The 22,532-nt window shown below is 26.9% G+C and overlaps 7 protein-coding genes across 7 annotated transcripts; 6 read left to right on the forward strand and 1 right to left on the reverse strand.

The window, feature by feature from the left end:
- Positions 1 to 1,108: 1,108 nt before the first annotated feature.
- On the forward strand, positions 1,109 to 1,752 carry ENU1_184830 (hypothetical protein; the record flags this gene model as incomplete). Its single annotated transcript, XM_008861611.1, has 2 exons — positions 1,109 to 1,380; positions 1,437 to 1,752. 2 exons carry the CDS (start codon positions 1,109 to 1,111, stop codon positions 1,750 to 1,752), a joined length of 588 nt encoding a protein of 195 aa, XP_008859833.1.
- A 165-nt stretch (positions 1,753 to 1,917) lies between these two features.
- Positions 1,918 to 6,953, forward strand: ENU1_184840 (Sec7 domain containing protein; the record flags this gene model as incomplete). Its single annotated transcript, XM_008861612.1, has 2 exons — positions 1,918 to 2,403; positions 2,454 to 6,953. 2 exons carry the CDS (start codon positions 1,918 to 1,920, stop codon positions 6,951 to 6,953), a joined length of 4,986 nt encoding a protein of 1,661 aa, XP_008859834.1.
- A 180-nt stretch (positions 6,954 to 7,133) lies between these two features.
- Positions 7,134 to 14,228, forward strand: ENU1_184850 (Beige/BEACH domain containing protein; the record flags this gene model as incomplete). The annotated part of the gene is made up of 1 exon (XM_008861613.1): positions 7,134 to 14,228. The coding sequence occupies one exon, from the start codon at positions 7,134 to 7,136 to the stop codon at positions 14,226 to 14,228; it is 7,095 nt and encodes a 2,364-aa protein (XP_008859835.1).
- A 148-nt stretch (positions 14,229 to 14,376) lies between these two features.
- ENU1_184860 (DNA topoisomerase domain containing protein) lies at positions 14,377 to 16,200 on the forward strand (the record flags this gene model as incomplete). The annotated part of the gene is made up of 1 exon (XM_008861614.1): positions 14,377 to 16,200. The coding sequence occupies one exon, from the start codon at positions 14,377 to 14,379 to the stop codon at positions 16,198 to 16,200; it is 1,824 nt and encodes a 607-aa protein (XP_008859836.1).
- A 107-nt stretch (positions 16,201 to 16,307) lies between these two features.
- ENU1_184870 (hypothetical protein) lies at positions 16,308 to 16,922 on the forward strand (the record flags this gene model as incomplete). Its single annotated transcript, XM_008861615.1, has 1 exon — positions 16,308 to 16,922. The coding sequence occupies one exon, from the start codon at positions 16,308 to 16,310 to the stop codon at positions 16,920 to 16,922; it is 615 nt and encodes a 204-aa protein (XP_008859837.1).
- A 65-nt stretch (positions 16,923 to 16,987) lies between these two features.
- ENU1_184880 (hypothetical protein) lies at positions 16,988 to 18,219 on the forward strand (the record flags this gene model as incomplete). The annotated part of the gene is made up of 1 exon (XM_008861616.1): positions 16,988 to 18,219. One exon carries the CDS (start codon positions 16,988 to 16,990, stop codon positions 18,209 to 18,211), a length of 1,224 nt encoding a protein of 407 aa, XP_008859838.1. The 3' UTR covers positions 18,212 to 18,219.
- Positions 18,220 to 18,274: 55 nt separating this feature from the next.
- On the reverse strand, positions 18,275 to 22,338 carry ENU1_184890 (hypothetical protein; the record flags this gene model as incomplete). Its single annotated transcript, XM_008861617.1, has 3 exons — positions 18,275 to 21,375; positions 21,435 to 22,108; positions 22,163 to 22,338. The coding sequence occupies 3 exons, from the start codon at positions 22,336 to 22,338 to the stop codon at positions 18,275 to 18,277; spliced, it is 3,951 nt and encodes a 1,316-aa protein (XP_008859839.1).
- Between the last annotated feature and the right edge of the window lie 194 nt (positions 22,339 to 22,532).

Below are 22,532 nucleotides of genomic sequence, written 5' to 3' on the forward strand. Positions count from 1 at the left end.
ATTTCTTATTATGTTATTTTTACAATAGCAATAATTAGTATCAAGATTCTAGAAGATAACAAGAATAAGAATAAGAATAAGAAAGAAGACAAATCATCTTATCAGAAATATTGATAAAAACACTAAATAGATAGAAATGACAATGATAAAATAAATATTGGTAATTTAATATGAAAAGTAAAATAAAAGAAAGAGAAATAAGAAGTAATAGAGAAATAAGAGACATAGTTATGTCATCTGACGCCAAATAGATAATTGTGATAAGAAGAAAGAGAGGAGGAAGAAGAAGAAAGGAAGCGATAAGTCGCACAATAAATAACAAAAAGAAGAAATAAAAATAAGACAAAGAAGAAAAAGAGAAATAATGTACAACAAAAACAACGTCAAATATTACCAAGTCTACAATATGATAAAAAAATTGCAAAGAAAAGAAATAGATAAGCAGATATTGATGATACGTATATATAAGTGATAATAACTAATGATATTGACTACGAAAATAAATGAATTTACAACAATAAAAATGAAGAAAGAAATAATAAGAATAAATAAATAATAAGAAATGGAAGCATAAGAATAATAGGCTATTGATTAATTTTGAACTAATTGACTAAATAAGAAATTAACATGAGAACAAATAGAAAGTATAACAAAATTGACAAATACTAATCTCAGTTGTAATTTCAACAAACATGTTAGTAAATCCAGAAATTATTAGAACAATTAAAGAATTGAAAATGAAGATGAAAAGACAAAGAAAGCCAAAAACATTGTAATGAAAAATATGAAAAATTTTGAAAGATTGTTGATATATAAGAATAGGCATTCTTTAGCTTTAATTACAAAGAATCATTGTTTTTATTAGCACCTATAGAATAATGAAGAACAACTCTGTAATACATAATTAACTGGTTTTTACGTGTTAAATATAACAATTATAAAATAATTTTAAAATAACACAAATTTATTATTTTTTGTTTTAATCATAATAACATTTTTTTTAAAACATGATAATTTTGGGAATTATTACAAAAAATTAAAAACATAAAATAAGCAAAATAAAATCTTAAAAGACAAATTTTTAAAATAAAAACTTAAAAACGAGCGAATGTCCAACTCTCCAAATATCCCACCATTAAAATCTGATTTTATGACAAAACTTAAACAAATTATTGTTGCAATACCGAACAGTGAACTTATAATGAAAGGAAGATATAAAGAAGTTTTTGAAACACAAAGTTTTGAAGAGTTTTTACTTAAAATGGTTTCAGCAGCACGTGAATTTATGGGTTCAACCACGATTGATAACGAAACGAAATTTAATTTATTCTTCTCTTATCATTATTACGTTGATTTACTCTGTGAGTCAATGGCAGATAAGTTTGTATAAATGTCATAAAAGTCGTTATAAAAAAGTATATATTCAATTAAAATAGGTCAGTCTCTTTTAATCAAATGAATTTATTGGCTCAAATGAAAGAACCATTACCTTCAACAAATTCTCCAAGGAGTGAAAATGAACCACCAGGATTACCTGTAGTTTCTCAAAATGATAATATAGACCAAACACCTGATATTGTTCCTAATCATTCACTTCTTCTTGAAAAATTATCTTTAGCAACTGAACAACAATTGGAAAAAATATTAGAAATTGTAGCACCTCAAAACACTGATTGGTGTATAGGAATGGATCTATCTACAATGTCAGTTGATGTAATAGAACAAATTTCATCAATACTTTTACAACAATAATAAAAGAATGTGTGTTTAACAACTGGTTTATACTCTAATGCTAACCCATTTATTTTAATACATACTTTATTAATAAAAATGCTATTATTATAATAAACTGATATTTATATTTTGTGTTTTTTCTAAACTCTTCTCATCTTGTAATTCAATTTTTTTGTTATTGGTATGTCAGACAAAAAGAAAGAAACGGTACAAAACAATAAAGATATCAAAGACACTATCAAACAAAAATTAGAGTCAATGGTTGGTTTAATTGATAAAAAACAGGTTGAGTTTATTGACTCGTTGAAAAAAAATATTCAATCATGGAAAAGTGATGAAGATATTTTCATTCAAGACAATCAAAATGTTATTGAAAATTGTATAAGAACTGGGGTTATTTATTATTTTGGAATAAAACAAATTGACCGACTTGCGAATTGCATTGTTAGTTTAATTAAGGAACAATATCTTACAGTTGAAACATGTCAAAAATTATTAACAATGTTATATAATAATATTATTATTGAAATTGTTTCAAGTCATAAAGCAATTTTAATTCTTTCCGCAAGAATCATTCATGCAACTATACCTTTTAAATTAGAGACAAAATATGTTATTGAAAATATTAAGTTATTGATTGACTTTTATTCTTTATCAACTCCTAATTATGTTTGTTTTTCTTTATATATTTTATTATTATATATTAATTAGTTTAATAGCCAACTGAACGTTCTTTGAATAATATTATACAAGGCTATATTACTTCTTTATTTAAGTTGTATAGTGTTGAAACAAACTTATCTAATGAATGTGAGCCAAAACCATTACAAGCAATATCCCCTTTATTTATATCTTCACAATATACAACGTCTAATAGAAATGGTAATTTTAACAATAAACTACTTTCAGTCTCACCTATGGAGAGTTCTACTCCTTTTGATGAAAGTGATAACTCACAACCATATCATGAAGATGAGTTACAACAACCAGTAGATGAAAAGCCAATAGAAGAACAGGTCATACAAACATTAGAATCACCAAATACGTTAACAAAATCAAATGAAGATGAATCTTTTGATGAATTTATTCAAAGTAGTGAAGAAATAAAGAAAGAAGAAGTTAAAGAAATTATTAATGAAGATAACCAAATTAATCCAGAACAGATTAAAGTTGAAAATGAAATTAATGAATTAAAAAAACGTAATGACGATGAAGATAAAAAAGATGATTTATATGAAAAACAATTACCTCCTCATTATGCTATTTTGAGTGTTTTAACTAAGATATCACTTATTGACCATGCAAAAAGATTTGTAATATCAGACACATTACTAAAAGGTAGTTATAAGCAAATGACAGGTAAAAGACCAATGACATTAAGAATGCAAAGAATAGTATTAGACTTGATAGAATTTTGGTTGTCCCAATGTCCAAGTGAATTTTGTCCTAATTCTATTAAGGGATGGAAACAAGATTTATGTAAATGTATTGCACATAATACATTTTCAAATGAAGAGCCTATTTTCATAACATCTGTTAAAATATTTAGTTTAATTATTCATCGTTTTAGAATGTATTTTAAAAAAGAAATAGAAATTATTACTAAACATATATATTTCTTCTTTATTAAATCTCCATTACCTTTTATTAGTTATAAATTATTCCTTGTAAATGAAATGCAAAAGTTAGCAACTCAACCACAAATTATTATTGATTTATTTACTAACTATGATTGTATGACATTTGGAATGAATTTATTTGAAGAATTTATATCATTAATTTCTTTTATTCTTTCGTCTCAATTCAAAATGGAAACGCCTGACGAATTATCATCAAAACTGATCATTGAGATTAGAAGAGCAGCATATAAAATTATTCAAAGTGTTATTGAATCTATTCAAATGCAAATACAATCAATGCAGAAACTAGAAGAGAAAGGAATGGTAGAGATTATTAACTCAGTTCCAGTTCAATCACATTGCCAAGAGGGTATTGAATTACTTAAGCAAAGAAAAAGAAAGGTTGACGTTATTCATTCAAAACAATTATTTAAGGATAAACCAAATGATGGAGTAGCATATATGATTAAAACAGACTTATGTTCTAATAGTCCTGATTCAATTGCTCAATTTCTTATGAGATTAGAAGGTATTGACAAAACAGCACTAGGAAAATATCTTACTTCAAATAAAGATTTAAATAAAGAAGTTTTTAAAGAATATATGAAATTGATTGATTTTAAAGGACTTAATATTGATGAAGCATTAAGGACAATGTTTAATTTATTTGTTATGCCAGGAGAAGGTCAGGTAGTTGATCGAGTTATTGAAATGTTTTCTATAAGATATGCCGAGTGTATGAATGAAAAAATTAATGAATTAAATATTACGTCAAATCAAATTTATTTCTTAGCAACAACAATTATCTTTTTATCTACAGAAACACACAATGCTAATGTTAAAACAAGGACAATGGATACATATGAAAAATTTAAAGGGATGGTTGAACAATTTAACTTTACTCTACCTGATGAATATCTTCAACCTTTATATCAAAGTGTAACACAAAATGCATTTTTAATTCCTGAACACCAAAACGAAGAAAAGAGTAATGAAAAATTATTGATTGCTATGGTTAAGGCAAATCCTATAAAAAGAGAAGAAATATTAGCTGTGTCGAGTGGCTTTGAAAAAGTAGTTAATGACATTTCTTTATCAAAAGAAGTTGTCCCTATTTCTATTGTTAATAGAGATATTCTAAAATCACTTGTTGAGACTCTAACTCCACTAGCATTAAAAACTTTAAAAATTGCTTTTGAAGAATATAAAACGGTCAATGATGTAATTAAAAATATGAACATATTGATAAGTGTTTCAGCAAATTTAGAGCTTGATACATCAATAACTTTAATTATTAAGATGCTTTGTGAATGGGGGTTATTTTATCACCCCAATAATAAGAATCCAGGAAATATAGAAATGACAAAAGTTGTAATTGACTTAGCAACGGAAAGGAAAGAAAAAATTGGAGAAGGATGGAAATATATATTTACATTATTATCAAGAATAGAACAAGTATTATTAACTGAACAAGTTGCTCTTTCACCGTTAGTAAATGTTCCTAAAAATACAAGGAAATTATTTTTTATGAATGTACAACATCGTCTATATCAGCCTAAAGAAAATAAAGTACCAGTTATATCATTAACAGAAATTAATTCAAAGAAGAAAGAATTAAAAAAATGGATTGATAAAGCAAAAGAGATTTTTAAACAATTAATAGATTGTGAAGAAGATGAAATTACAACTATTTATCAGTGTTTATGTGAAGCAGGAATTGAAGAATTAAATTATTTAACACCATCAATGTTTTTAATGAAGAAAATGGGTTATATAACATATGAAAGAAAAGTTAAGAACAATAAAGAATTTAATGTTCAGACGGTTAATATTATTAAAGAATTTTTACTTCAATGTGGACTTCATCCACATGAAAGTGTAGCTAAAGAAGCCATTAAAATGATATTTAGTTTTAATGAAAATAATGTTTTTGGAGAGTCATCAGAATTATTAAAGGAAATAGTTATTATTATGTGTGACTCACCACTAAATAGTTGTCGAATAACAATACTTGATATGTTAAAAGAATGTGTTGATAAAAACTCTTCATTCATCCAAATGTGTTGGAAAGAAATATTTGAAATATTATATATTGCTTCATTAGATGAAGACACTGCTGTAATAAAAAGTGGATATATATTATTAAAATATGTTAATGAAAAGAAACTACAATTTGATAGAAAATATGATTATTATTATCTTAAAACAATGGTTCGATATTCTCTTGTTACTGACCGTTATTTAACTCAAGAAAAGTCAAGTCATCCATTTATTCTTGCATCAATACAATCAATTTTAAAAAATCGTATTCCTGAAGGTGCTAACTTATCCTTTGGAAGTAGTTATAATGAGTTATTTTTTAATGTATTAGTATCATATGCCCATGCAACGTCAAGTCAATATATTGAAGTTGCATCAGTTTCTTTACAAACAATTAATCATATTATTGATGATTATATGGATAAACTTACTTTTGAAGATTGGTATTATATTTTTCATAGAGTGTATTTTAAAATATTGGAGTCTATTGGATATTACCATTGTAAAGTTATTACAATTAATAACAATAATAAAAGTTGTGAATGGTTAACATCAGTAGCATTAAATTTAATGTTACAAATGTCTGGTTTAATTTCACAAAATCCTGATAAACTTGGTTATTTTATTTGTGATTATATTTACATCATAACAACGTTTATTACAAAAGGTACAGAATTTATTACACAAATTGGATTATTATCATTAAAAGATATCATTCCAATTTTTATTGAACATCCACAATATTTAAAAATTTATGAAATGATGAATAACGATATTATCAGTTATTTCTTTGATGCAGTTCAATCATTTACTCTTCAACAAGGCTCTGTTATTGATGAAATAGAAAAGAAAGAAAAAGAATTAGATAATAATCAAACAGAAGAAATAATATGTTCTTGTTGCAAAAAACCAGTTCAACAATTTGAATTAGTTGAATGTCCATTTTGTTCTCTTAAATTTTGTTCATTAGAATGTAAAGAAAAAATGAACAATCAACACCAACATAAGATAATTATGAAAACAAATATCGAAGACCAGTTTATTGGTCACAAATTTGAATTAACTCGATTAGACATTCCTTTTATTGCAACTACATTTAAGAAATATATTGATACATTGTATGAATTTGCACCAAAAATAATTCTTTTATCTCAAAAAGAAGATGAAGAGTTATTAAAGTGTTTCTTATTTAATATCGAGAGATTATTAAATATGGTTATTCAAACAAAAACAGATTCTCCATATCTAAAATATATCAATGATGTAACAATTGCAGTTCAAACCATCTTAATATTTTATGCTCAAGAAATATTCAAAATATATCCAAGTGTTATTGTTCATTTATTGGATAAATTCCTTCATTTACCAAGTAATTTCATTCTTCATGTTGTCTTTGACCTGCTTAATACTTGTTCTGATGACTTGTTAATGGAAATATATACTACTCACTTATCTTCATTATATAAATTGATTCTATCTGAAGAACAAGACATTCGTAAGTCATTATATAATCTTCTTATGAGAATCCAGCTATTAGTAAATGAACCAAAAACAACTTAATTGAATCAACTTCATTCTACTTTTTGACTCTTTACTTTATGATAATCTATATCAATTTACCAATATAAAATATTAGTTCTTGTGAGATTAGGAAAGAAATATGAAACATTGATAAATAAAAATCTACTTTTCTCTTTTTTTGAGATTGAAAAAAAGTCAGTTTTCATCTTTGTGTCTGAGATGAATTTATTTAATTTATTTCGTCCTCGCAGCAAAACAATATCTGTCCAACCACCAATCCAACCACCTCAAAAGTCTATAGATGAAATTATTCTTTTACGCCTTCTTAATGAATATAAACAAGAACCATCAGATGAAAAATACAATAAAGTAATAACAGAGATTATTCAAATTTATTGTAAAAATCCAAAACAATTTCCTATAATATTGGAATATACTGGAATTATTGAACATTTATTTGAAAATATAAAAATTTATTCCAACCCAAAACAATTTATTGAAGAAATTATGGTAAAACGGTTTAATGAATTATGCTCTTTTTCTATCCTTACACATACTGTTTCTTCTAAATTTACTAATTTACAAATAGAATGTATTTGTGAGATTGTTTACTCAGTGATTGATTATGTTATTGTCTCTCCTCCTAATATAGTTCTTGACAAAAACCCACTGATTTTTCCTATGTTTGAACATCAAAATCAAATAGCCTCTATTCCAGTAAAAATTACTCCTGTTAAATCTACCCCACAGTCACAAATTATTAGTTATGCTCTTAGTCTAGTTGGTCCATTTTGTTATTTGGAATTACCAGACTTGTTGTTTGTTGATAAAATTCAACCACAAACCATTGATGCTTTTATTGACCATTATTACAGATATATTCCATTACATATTTCTTCAACACCATCTCCATTAGTAAAAAGAGTTAAAGTTCTTTGTGCAAATTTAGTGGAATCAAAATTAACACGAGAAAAAGTGAACCAACAAATAAATACTTTAATGCGTTTGATTGTTTGTTTAACAAAGACATTTCCTGAATCTCCAGTAGATTTCCCAGGGTTATTTCCTTATGGTCTTTCTGTTCCACCATCACCAGATTGTCTTACATATTATTTTAATGTTATCCAAGCAACAAACAACTTTACATTTGTATTACCAATGGTATATTCTTTGAGTTTCTTCATTCAAAAAAATATAGAAGACTATTATTTTATTCTTTTAAGAAAAGTACATTTATATGCACATTCAGTAGGACCAAACATTAGTGTTTTTCAAGAACAGTTAAATACCATTGTTAATGATTCAAATAAAAAACAATGCTCAGTCCTTCTAAATGGTTTTATTAGAATTATTGAATGTCTAAGTATTGAAGAACGTAAATACTTTTTTGAATTTATAAAGAAAAATTCAAAAAACATTGATATTATAGAACCAATTATTGATGGACTATCTTCATTACAATTGTCAAGATTTTATATTCAAGAATTTATTCTTGAAAGTGGACTTTCTTATTATATTCGTCAAACAGCAATTAATTCAACTGGAGCATTTAGAATTAAAACATTAAAATATTTAGTTCAATTAATGAGAGACAATGATGTTTTAAAATATTTTAAGACAACAGAGCCTAATAATTTCTTTTCTAGTATGATTAGAAGTGTTTCAAACAAAGAAGAATTTGAATTATCAATTGAATTTATGACTTTATTATTACTAGATGATGATACAGAAAAAATAAATCAATCTATAGGATATATCAAATTATTTAAACTCATTGATGGATTAAATGAATTAGAATATAAAATTCAATTAATGAAATTATGGAAATTAAAAATTGGAATAGGTTCAGAAGATTGTGTTAGAGATTTTATGTGTTATTTAAAGAAATGTTTTTATCAAAAAAATGGGAATAAAGAATTTTTTACTACCTTTTTTGACTCATTTTCATCTCTTAAAGAAAATGTATTTGGAAAAAAGTTATTTGTTGAATTTATGAAAGAAGATAATACTTTTAATCGAATCAAAGAAATTTATTCTATTCTTGGAAATGACATTTTTGTAATATTAAGGAATATTGCTTTAACAACAATGCTTAATATTATTGATGAGCCTACACCATTAATTCTTGTTTTAAAATTATTATTAAGTCTCAAACTAACTGAAGAATGTAGTGATACACTTATTGGAGATATATTTATTCCATTAATATCACAATGTGAAAATTTAGATGTATTAAGTCATGGAGAAATTCCAGAATTATTGATTCCTTTTGTCATTCAATCAAAGAAAGCAAGTCATGCTGATTTTCTTATTAAAAGTATTATTAGTTATCATTGTAACCATCATGTCCTTGAACAATTAATTAAAAATATTCACCAATGCAAACACATTCACCAAGGTTTAGATTCAATCATCATTTCGTCATTTGAGTTAATCCCCACACCAACATATTTCCTCGATATTAGTCAACACTTAGTAAATAAAATTTCATTTAAACTTCCATTCTATTCTGTAAAACCATTTACTACATGTACTTGGTTTTATATTCATTCATTCCCAGAATATCAAACACCTTCTGTTTCTTTATTCTCTTTTGCTTCTCCACAACATACATTAGGAATACATGCTACTCCTGTTGGAATTACTATTTATTTCAAAAATTCGAGAGAATTATTACAATTTCCAATAAGAGAAAAAATGTTTCATTCTATTGTTATGACACTACATCAAACAGACAAGAGTAATAAATGTAAAATAGAAATATATTTAGATAGTATTTTCCTTGGATCGGTTGTTGGAATTGCCACTTTTGAAAACAATACTGAAATGATTGTACAAAGTACAGAACAAGTTCGTTTACGAATTGGTAATATCCTAATATATAGAACTATTCTTGAAGATGCTGCTGTCCAAAGATTGGTATATTGTGAAAATCCAGACCTTGTTCCAAGTAATGAAAATTGGTTTTGTCCAATTGACATTAGAACTCCAAAAGAGTGCAATACTATTCCATTTTCTTTTATGGTAAATGTAAGAACAAAACAAGTAATCACCCAAAAAGAAATAATTCCAATAAATATACCTTGGACACAACCTTTGATAAATTCAAAACAACAAGACATTGGAAGATGTATTCATGGAAAAAAGATGTTAGAATTACTTGGAGGATATGATATATTATTAATATTGATGGCAGAAATGAAAGATAACGAAAGTGTATTAGCAGCACTAAACATTTTAACAAAATATCTTTCAAAGAATGGAAAAGCATCTTATAACTTCTGTGAAGTTGGAGGACTAAAAATTATGTTTGATATATTAAATGCAAGAGCAACGCTATTTAACGAAATTGGATTGGTTGAAACTTTATTAGAATTTTCTACTGACCACCAGAAAGAAGTGTTTACATCTCCATTACTTGTTGATAAAATTGTATTAAATGTTGATTTTTGGAAGAAAGGAAATGATGACGTTATTAGAATCTATTTAGAAAAGGTTGCATTAAGTTTAAAATCACCTCATGTTCAATCAACTATTGGAATGTTAGAAGAGTGTAGAGTTTTTGAAAGATTTTTACAATTTATTGATAGATCAATTCAAAATAAAAATATTAGGTCTCCTTTCATTGCAGTTATGTCAGGTTTACTTCAGTTATCATCGTGGAGAAGTTATTTACATCAAATAGCTATGATTGTTCAAAGTAATTATTCAACAGAACAAATTATAAGATGTACAGTATTTAATGAAAATACAAATCAAGGAGAATCAGTAGGAAATGTAGCAATTAGAAATCTCATAAATAATATTGATGTATCGAATTCATCAGACACAGAGGGTATGGATACTCCAAGCATTGAGTCATTAGTATTAGTGTTACAAATATTATTGACTCGTGCATTAAGTATTGAAGACAAAGATCAAGTCTGTGAATTTTTAACTACTGCATCAAGTATATTACCAATAGGAGTTATATTAGAATTAGTTGCTATTGTAAAAAAGCAATATATTAATGATGTATTAAAATATATGTGTTTAATCTTATCTATTCAACCAATTTATAGTAAATTTATTAGACTTGGTGGATTTGTTAGATTATTCAACTCACTCAGGTCAGTCAGAAGAGTATATAAATATACTTATTCTACAATTAAAATCATTTCTTCATTTCTTCGTACTATATTTTTAATGAATTTTGATAAAGGAAATACAATGGACATTGCATCTGACCCATCATTAGTATTATTGTTATGTACTTTAAATGAGATACCAACAGAAATATTAGGAATGATAGTTAAAGAATTTTCAGAAAATTGTATTAAACCCGAAGGAAGAAATTTAGTATCTTGTAAAATGTATAATGAGGTTGTATTTCATTCTATTCTCAATGTTGTTCATAGAAATGATGATGAAAAAATATTAAATGGATTATTATTAATGTATGACTCTGGTATGAATGAGGCTCAAAAACGATCAGTACAACAAGTTGCAACGAAGGTACATCTTCATTATTTATACTTTACATCATTGGTAATGTCAGATAATTTTGAATCAAGATTGTTGTGGAGGGTATATGTGTTTATTGCTGACATGCACAAGAAATATGTTGTTACTCAAGGAAGAAGGTCACACAAATTATTCTTTATCAATGCAATTGCACGTATTTGGAAAGAGGTATTACAATATGATTTACCATTATCAATTGAATCTCAACGATTGATTATTGAGAAATTATCAGTGAGAGATTTTATTGTTCAATTTGAACAACGCCAGGCATTGTTTGAAGAAAAATATAATAATATTAGTGTTGCTGCATATTATGTACCATTATTAAAAACGTTAGGACTAACCACTATTTTATCTACTGAGTTATTAAGAGAGGGAATACAAGGAAATTCAGTTTTAATTGGATTTAATGAATTTACTGAAGAAGTGAAAAATGAATTACATTTATTTGTCAATGAAATATATGGAACTATTGAAAGAAAAGAATACCTTCATCCATATCTTGTACAAATACAACCTACAACCATTCCTAATGATCTTGATTTTATTAGACCTCCACCTCGTTCATTCAAAACAAAACCAACTAGTCCATCAAGGGTTGCTTGTTTGCATTGGTTAAAAATATTTAAAAAATACACATCCCCAAAAGGAATATTAGCTTATCAATTTCCACCCCCAATAAGTGCTATAAAATTAACACCTTTTATAACTCCAAGTTTTGTACATAATTTAGTGGATTATTCTTCACCAAAAATGAGAGACCTTCCAACAACTGAAGAAATTACTCCAGAGATTATAGAAGAATTAAAAAATTATCTTCAGATTAAAGAACTTGTTCCATACATTCCTCCTATTGCATTAACATGTGGAATAAAATGTAAAAGGATTAAAGAAGAAGAAGAGTGTGAAGGAATGATGCAAATTAAGGAAGAAGCAGATGAAAAAGAACTAGTTTTCCAATATTCAAAAGTTCTTCATAATGAAAATATTAGTAAAGAAATTATTTTACCTTTAAAAAATGCAATCATCACAAAGAAAATGTACTTGTATCAAGATAATGGATTGGAAATAATAACTGCTGATGGAAGAATTGAATTCTTTATTTTTACAAATAAACAACGTAATAAAATTATAGAAGTTACTGGGTGTTCAGAAAGTAAATTGTTAGAGTCAACAAAGATGTGGAGTAAAGGATTAATTAGTAATTTTGAATATCTTGGAATAGTCAACAATGAAGCAGGAAGAAGTTATAGAACATTAAGTCAATATCCCATATACCCCTGGGTTATTTGTAGTTATGATAGCAAAGATTTCAGATTAAGTGATATTCAGATGTATAGAAATCTTCAACTACCAATTGGAGCACAAAAAGAGACGAATCAAATAGAAGATAATTATTATGAAAAAGAATGTCATTATAATTGTTGTCTGAGTAGTCCATCAACAGTTTTAAGATGTTTATTTAGGCTAAGACCATATACTGATATGATTTTAAAAGAAATGTCGGGAAGATGTTTAGAAATAGATGGAAGGATGTTTGTCAATGTAGGTTCATTGTTTTTAAGTTCTGTGTTACAATCAAGAATTGAATTATTACCTGAATTCTATTGTTGTCCTGAAGTATTTATGAACTTAAATCATCTTAAAGGAGAAAGTACAACCGTTGGAGATGTTAACTTTCCTCCTTGGGGAGAAACAAGTAGGTTATTCATTCATCATATGAGAGAGGCATTAGAAAGTCAAGAAGTTGGACAAACCATTAACCAATGGATTGATTTAGTGTTTGGAGTTGACCAACAAAACAGAAATAAGTTTAACGTTTATAGTAAGGAATATACAAAAGAGTCTGAAGTGGATGAACAAATTAAGGAAGTTATATGGAAAACAATGGGTAACATACCAAATAAAGTATTTATTAAACCACATCCAAAGAAATTAGTTACCCCAAGGTTAGCTTTTAATTTTCATAACCCTCATACAGAATTAATTACTACATTAAAAACAGGATGTTTATTTGCATTTGAAAATAATAAATTTTCAGTATTCACTGACCAATGTTGTACTTTTTCATTGGATAAAGAAATTTATTGTGTAAAATATGAACAAAATAAAGGTATATTTACATTAAGTAAGAATGATCAAATTATTAATAGTTTATATTGTAAGTCATTAGATGTTACTGACTTCAATGTTTTTGATAATGGAAATAAATTAGTTTATGGATGTGAGACTGGAGAATCATTTATTATTAATCAGCCATTTGGAAAAAATCCATTATTTGTTTCACTGTATGGTATTACAGATAAAGTAACTGCAATAACATATTGTATTGATTATCACACAGCAGTCATTGCATCAAGCGATGGATATATTCGATATTTTAATGAAGATGGTAAAATTAGACAAGTCATAAAAACAAATGAAGTTATAAATAAAATGTTATTTAGTGACAAAAATGGAGATTTAATTACTTTATCAATTCAACAAAGTAGAACAATTATTACAGGATATTCTATTAACGCATATAAATTTGCTGAAACTTTAATAAATACTACTATCACGGCTGTAACAATTACTCATTTCATTGATGGATCAATTATGAATGTTTTGGCACTAGGAAGTGATCGGGGAGAATTGATGTTATATGAAGTTGAGAAATTGGAATTATTAGGTTCTTGTTATGGTGGACGTTCATTAAATTCTTCAAAAAATACTTCAAAAGTGCTTTCAGTTCTTTTTGTTGAAAATTATTCAAAACTTTATTTCTTTGTAGAGTGTCTTGATGGAGTTGATGTATTAGAAATAAAATGATTGTTTTTCATTATTTTTGATGCTTTTATTTTCTAGATTATACATCAAAGTATATAAAAAAGTGAAAATCTAATAAATCAAAAAGTATAATAAAAAGTATTAATAATGAACCATTAAATAAAAACTCAATTGTTTATTTAATTTTGTAATGAACTCCATACTGCATGTAGCAGAAAAACCGAGTGTAGCAAGTGCTATTTCATACACCTTATCTCGTGGGACATGTAAAAAAACACCAGGACTATCTAAATATAATTCTGTGTTTTCATTTGAACATGAATTTAAAAATGATGGGAAGTGTACTCATTATGTTACTTCTGTTGCAGGGCATTTGAAAGGAATTGATTTTACTACAGCTTACCGTTCATGGGGTAGTTGTGATCCTGAAGAACTTTTCACGGCACCAATAGAAAAGAGTGTTCCATCCAATATGAAGAAAGTTGAGTTAAACTTAAAAAGTTTAGCAAAAAAATGTCAGGTATTAGTATTATGGCTTGACTGTGATAGAGAAGGAGAAAACATTTCTTTTGAAGTTATTGAAGTATGTTCTGAAGTTAATTCAAAGATGAAAGTATGGAGAGCTCATTTTAATAGTTTAGTTCCTAATGAAATTATTAAAGCATATAACACATTGACTGCTCCTAATAAACATATGAGTGAGGCTGTTGATGTAAGACAAGAAATTGATTTAAGAACAGGAGCTGCTTTTACAAGATTTCAAACAACATTACTAAAAAATAAATCAAAAGCATTAGAAGGGAAAGTATTAAGTTATGGTGCATGTCAATTTCCTACTTTAGGATTTGTTGTTGATAGATATTATCAAATTAAGGCATTTACAAAAGAAACCTTTTATAAAATTAATTGTGTTGTAGAAAAAAATTCTATACTAACCGAATTTCATTGGGATAGAAATAGGTTATTTGATAGGTTGATATGTGACTTATTATATGAAGATGCGTTGGAATATATAAACTCTGCAACTATTACTGAGATATTAGAAAAAGGTCGAACCAACTTTAAACCATTACCATTAACAACAGTTGATCTTCAAAAAGCATGTTCTAAGTATTTTAAAATTAGTTCAAATGAAACAATGAATATAGCAGAGAAGTTATATAACTCTGGGTTAATTAGTTATCCACGAACAGAAACAAATATATTTCCTTCTGATATGAATCATAGAAAACAAATTGAAATGTTTCAAGAGAATCGTATATATTCATCATATGTCCAAGAATTACTAAATGGTAAAATGAAAAATCCAAGAAATGGAAAAGCAACTGATAAGTCTCATCCTCCTATTCATCCAACAAGAAATGCTAATTTAAATGATTTGTCAGAAAAAGAAAGAAAAATTTATGACTTCATTGTAAGAAATTATTTAGCAAATATGTCAGATGATGCAAGGGGATTTGAAACAAAAATTGGATTACAAGTTGGTAATGAAAGTTTTCATTGTAATGGATTGATGATTACGGAACGTAATTATTTAAACATTTTCCCATTTAGAAAGTGGTCAGATAAAGAAATTCCAGAGTTTCATGAAGGAGAAAAAGTCCAATTAAATTGTTTTGAAGTGAGTTATGGAGAAACATCACCACCAAAACCATTAACAGAGCCTGAGTTAATTCAACTTATGGATAAAAATGGAATTGGTACTGATGCAACCATTGCACAACATATTCAAAAAATTCAAGAAAGAGAATATGTTATTGTTAAACAAGGATCATTTATTCCTACAAACTTAGGACTTGCATTAGTTGAAGGGTATGACTCAATGGGTTTTGAATTTTCTAGACCACAACTTCGAGCAGAAACAGAAAAAGAATTAACAAAAATATGTTCTGGAGAATCTAACAAGGATGATGTTATAAATACTTTTATTGAACAGTACGAAGAATTATATGAACGGGCACAATTCAACAAGAGTAAATTAGTTAATGCAGTAAAGAAATTAATGCCACAATAACAATAATATAATTTAAATTTGTTATTTAACAGTAAGACTCAAAAATGATTTATTTTTTATTGGCTTTTCAATGACTTAAATTCATCCACTATAATTGATAATTATAAATGACTAATTCTTTGACTCCACATTATAAAGCTGCTCTTAAAATGAAAATACAAGTGTCTTATTTTGAGAAACTTATGCAAGAATGCATTATAAATGAATTATTACCAATAAGCACTCTATGGAAATGGAATGAAATTGTACGTAAAAGACAAATACTAGAATTTTATGGAACAGGTTATTTAAAAGAAAGAATTACATTAAAAATAATTTCATCATTTGAAGTATGTAATTTGAACTTTCTTACTAAATTACGAGGATGTATCTTAAAGAAACGAGGGGAAGTTTTTGATTTATTAAAACTAAATGACTATCTAACCTATAAAAAAGATGACAACCAAAAGGAATCTTTTATGATAGTTTTTCTTGGAGAATGTGGATTAAGAAAGAATCTAAATTCATTAAATTTTGAAATGAAAAGATTGATTCAAGAGATAGAATATTTCGTGATTAACTTTCTCTTTGTGAAAGGGTGTAATGATTATTTTGATTCACCTTTAAAAATTTTAGTTCTAACTCCTTACCGAAGAAATTACTATTTTAAAAAGAAAGCAAAACCACCTCATATAGATAGTATCAACATAAGTTCCTTATTTGATTTATCAACTGAAATTTGAGAGTCTATCTATTTTTAAAAACATACCTCAAATTTCTTGATAAAAAAGATCTCCTAATAAATAGAATGTCAGTTTCTATTCATTTAACAACACGAAAGGTCGAAGTGCAATGCACAGTACCAACAGAGTCAACAAGTAAAATTCGTTGGCAATCGTTTAATGGTAAAATTTATGTTGATTATAATAGTAAATTAAACGAAGACATTGAACATCATTATCTAATTAATAACAAAGGAATCTTTGTTTTAGACAAAGAGCGGTATATTGATTTTAATGAAATGCTTGAGTGTAGATTAGATGTTAATAATAGAAACAGAATAATTCGACGATTTGTTGATAGTCATTACGAAGAACGTGTTCAACAAGAATATCAAAGAAAGTCTGAAGAAGAAGAGAAAAGAAAAAGTGAAGAAGCTAGGTTTAATGAAATTCTCTTAAGAAGAAAATCAAGCAATGAACTAAAAAAGAGAAAAGCTTCTACTAGTATTCGTAATGACACAATTGTTTTAACTAAATCTGAAGTTACATTTGAACTTCCTAAACAATCCCTTGCTTTTCTAAGAAGGAAAAGTATTGAAACTAAACCTATTTCAGAAACTCAAACAATTCCAATAGAATTTGATCAATTTTTAGATGAAATACCATTTACATTAACATCACCTGAATCAACGCAAACAATACAAAGCTCTGACAAAGGTATTTTTGATGAAGCGTTTAATACCCAAAGGCAGTTAAAAGATACGAGCAGAGAAGGTGTTGTAGGAATTAGTCCAACAAAAGAGGAAAACCAAAACTTCCATTACACTCAAGAAAACCAAACTGAAAATACTCTAAACAATATCACATCACAAGAAATGCAGCAAAACTCAATTAGTACTGAAAGCAATGAATTAGCTCAATTGATGTCAATCATATCATATCTTTCTCAACCTTCTTTAAATGAAATTATATTTTGTATGAAAAAAGAATCTAAATTTTTTACTGGAGAAAACATAAAAATTCTTGGGAGTCTTAATGAAGATACAATTAAACAATGTGAATTTCATGGAGCAAAGTTTAAAACGAAATTAACTTCTTCAGTCACTGTATGCATTATTGGTAATAATTTAATAGACTTTAAAGATGTACTTAAACAAATGAAAATTTGTAATGAGAAAAAAATTGATGTAGTAGGAATAGAATGGATTTATGATTGTTTAACTTGTCAGTTGAAAATAGATAGAACAGGCTATTGTTTAAACGAAGAAGATTTAATAGAAATAAACCAATTAAAAAAAATCAAGGAATAATGAATTAGATTCAAAAAGAACTATCATAAACTTGTTCCAAAATTGTAATTAAAAAAAGTTGTTTCAGTTTGTTTCATGTTGATCTTGTTGTGTTGGAGTAATATCCCGACTTCTTCTATCTCCCATAACAAATCCACGAGAAGTTGCTGTGAGATGACCTGTACGAGTTTTTTCATTTGTACCACCCATTTGCCAACCAGTGGTATTATGTTTTTGTTGAGGAGTTTCTTGTTTTTTTTGATATGAATATTGTCCATGAGCTTGTGTTGCTAATGGAACAGAAACTTGAGGATAATTTGATGCACTTTTAATTGAGGCTTTTGCTTGTTTATTTGTTTCACGTTGTGTAAAGAAACCACCTCGCTGAGGAGGTCTTTTTTGGAATGAAGATACAACTGGAGCTGACTGGAACATATTTACGTGCTGTTTAGGTGTTTGGGAAGGAGAAACAAAGGTTGTATTTGATTGAGGAGATGGTAAATTATTTTGAGGAGATGTTGGAGTTGTTTTTGGAATAGGCTGTGGCTCTGACTTAATTACAGAAGGAGAAACATCTTCAGAAGAAGAAGAACGGTTTTGTAACAATTCTAATTGACGAATCTGTTGTTGTTGTTTTTCTTGTTGCTGAACAATCTTTTTGAAAGCAAATGATGATTTTGACATACATGAATTATCTTGTTGAGGTTTCTGAGAAGTAGTAGCCTTATTAAATAATGAATTTGATTTTACTTGGTTTGTCTTTGTTGGTGAAGTTGTCAAATCTTCAGAGCTGTCTTGTGCTTTTTGTCTAATATCTAAAGCCCTAGGTTTTGTTGGTGTAGTAGGAGAAAGTAGTGGAAGATCAAAGTCGTCAAGAGTAAAATTAAGTTCTGACGTATTAAAAGATTTTCTGAAAGATTCATTGAATAACATATGAATTTCTGCGTGTGGATTTAAATCATCAGAATAGGACTTAATAACTTCTAATGCAGCTCTTCGACTAATTTGAGATATATTACCATTGTTTTGCCTTAAATATGCTTCACAAGTTAATTTGATAAATAGTCCTAAAGAACCTAAACTAATGTATTGAACATTTAACATTGGTCCAACACATTTATTTGATAAAACTCTAAAAATATCTGAATTATCATGTTCAATGATAATATATAATTTATCATCATGTTTTAATGTTGAATATTCTTGTATTTCATTTCTTTCTTTCCATTCAATTACAATCTCTTCTTTACCTTTGGCTTCATTAGGAGTAGCGTATATTGATGGAATATTATAAATTACATCCATTTCTGAATTTGAGTTACACACAAACATAGACTCTTTATCATACTTCCCTTTATAACCAACAAACGTTTCGCCATCAACTAAGGTTCCAAGATTACTTACAAATTCAACAAAAAGTTGATTGTTTTGTTTAATTTTTAATTCAACATTTCCAGTAATTTTTGTTGCAACAGAGTCTAATTCTACCAATTCATTTAATAATTTCTCATTTGTATTTAATGGGATTAAATTCATATGAGAAATTTCCATTAAGTGAATGCTCATACAGAATAACCTAATGGGAGAACAGTTAAAGTTCGAAGACTCTTGAACAATATGTTTCAAATTCGGTAGATGTAGTGAAGCACGTTTTTGTGATGCTGGTTTAGGATTTAAATAATGATCGAGATTGAAAAGAACTGATTGATGTGTCCATGTCTCTTTTTCATTAAAACAAGGATATCCAATAGTGACTTCTTGATAATTAATATTGTTTTTGATTAAAGTCCATTGTTCATTATCCATAAGATATCTAATGATGTATGTTTGTTTAAAATATGCAGTTCTAGAAATAACAAGAATGTCACAAAATTCATTATTCATTGTCCATGGAAGATCAATATAAGAAATAACTGAATGAGAATCAAAGAATATTTGGAAATGATCAAATATATTAGTTATATTGTATTGTTTAAATAAGTTATAAATAAGAACTTCATTAATAATATTATCTTTAAAAGAGTCTGGCATTAAGTTATTAAACAGAGAGCTCATTAATTCTGAATCAAATTTATAAGTTACTGCTAACATAGGATCATTTGTTATTAAAGAATTAAAAAATGAACATATCTTACTACATAATCTTAATGATGCTATCAAAACATTTGATGGTAAATTTGGATAACACTTTGAGAAAAAGAGTGCATATACTGATAATACTGGATGAATATTTTCACAGGTTTTATAATTTAATTCAACAAAATTAGATAAAACTTGGAAAATTTCTTGGAATGGTCCTTGAGGAGATGAAAGACATGGAATAATTTGATTAAGAGTTCTTAATAATTCAATAATGTTATGATATTTCTTTGCATTGAATAAACACTCAAACCAATACAATCCATTTTGACTCATTTCTTTAATAAATTCTTGTAAAACAAAATCTGGTGAGTTGTCATCAATTGTTATTATTTCAAATTCACGAGTGACATAATCAAGGAAGAACCTATTAAAACTTAATAATAATGAATCTAATACATCTGGATCCTTTGAAGTTTTTAAGATACTAAATAATACGGACCTTGTTTTTTCTATGAGATTGTGGTATGAAAATTGAATGGATGAACGTCTTGGAATTGTAGGAATCATAATAGTTTCCCATTGTTGTGAGAAAGAAAGTTGGATCAATTGTAATAATGATAATATATCTAATAATTGGTCTTTTGAAGTTGAGGCTGAAGCACAATATCGTTCCATTGTTATCATCAAGTTTGGATATAATACTTCAATACCAGGTAATCTTTTTTTAAATAAACTAGGAAGTTGTTTTAAAATAAAAGATAATACAATACTATTTTGTGTATCAATTCCAAAAGAGATGACATGATAAATTTTAATTAAATAAGATTGGTCAATAGTATTATTAAAGGCAAAAGTATTAATTATAAGAAATAATGTTTTTAGAGAGAATAAGATTGCCCCAAAATAAATATGGTGTGATAGATATATTACAGGAAAACTGATAGTATCAAAGTATATAGATAATATAATGTTTCCATCAGGAGGTTGTTGAATATTTTTATTATTTGTATATGAGATCATCTGAACAATTAAATTATAAAATCCTTCTTCAACTAACTCAAGAACATCTGGGTTAGTTATGTTTGCAACATTTCCACAAAAATCTATTTATTATAAATAATTACTTATTTATTTAAATTTGAATAATATTTAACTAACAAACGAATAAAATGAAGCCACATTTTAAGTAATGAAGTTGATGAAGTAGTTAGTGTAAAATCATATTCTTCATTTTTTAATGACAATACTCCATTATCTAATTTTGTTATATATAATGTATCAAGATATTTACTTTGAATGTACTGTGCAATTTTAACCCATTCTAAAGCAATTGTATTAATTGTAATCCATTGTGGATGTAATTTAGAAATTAACTTTACTAAACTAGAATCTTCATTAGAATGTTCAACCCACATCTCATAAAAAAATCGAATTAATACACCAGCTACTGGTGAAATAAATACTAATTCTTCATTAGACCACTTATACCCGCAAACATCTTGTACACACCCAATAACTAATCTAAACATTCGAGTAACTTCATCACCCTGTTTTTCTAATGACTTACTAAGTACCCTTAACATACTAATAACTTTTTTACATAACTCACAATATTTTGGAAATACATTAAAATTTTGTGGTGTAGTTTCTCTTTTACATAAAACCAAAGTTAGTTGTTCACATACAACACGTTTAAATTCTTTAAATTTTTGAACGATAGGTTGAGGGGTATATTGTTGTAGAATAAACCATGATTCATATATTTTAACACACTGACCAATTGTTTCAAAACATTCAACTGGAAGTCTCAAACCAGCACCAATTATTTCCATCATCCTATCGAATTATTATCAGTCTTCTTTTTTGTTCTACTAAATAAAAATAACAAACCACTTACAATGCTCTTCAGTGTTCAAACTTGCTTGAAATTGATTTAAATTATTTACAATAGACCCTGAGACTTGATGAATAATTGATATTTGAATTTCTTTTGTAAGAACAGAAACTATATTTGTATGAGGATCAAGGTTAAGAAGTCCTAGTGTTTGAACAGTAGGTGAAAACATTGATTTTATGATTAATCTTTTTTTCTTTCATAGTTTTTATTTTTCGTTTCAAATTTTCATTACCAAAATCTTTATTACTCCTCAAAAATATTTCTAGTACTAAATCTCATAATTCTTTCCCTTTCTTTTATTTTTATATCCTTTTAAAAATAAACAAAATTGGTAATATATAACAAAAATGATTAAATTCGGAC

This window comes from Entamoeba nuttalli (assembly GCF_000257125.1).
Source record: "Entamoeba nuttalli P19 unplaced genomic scaffold asmbl_8388, whole genome shotgun sequence".
NCBI lineage: Eukaryota > Evosea > Mastigamoebida > Endamoebidae > Entamoeba > Entamoeba nuttalli.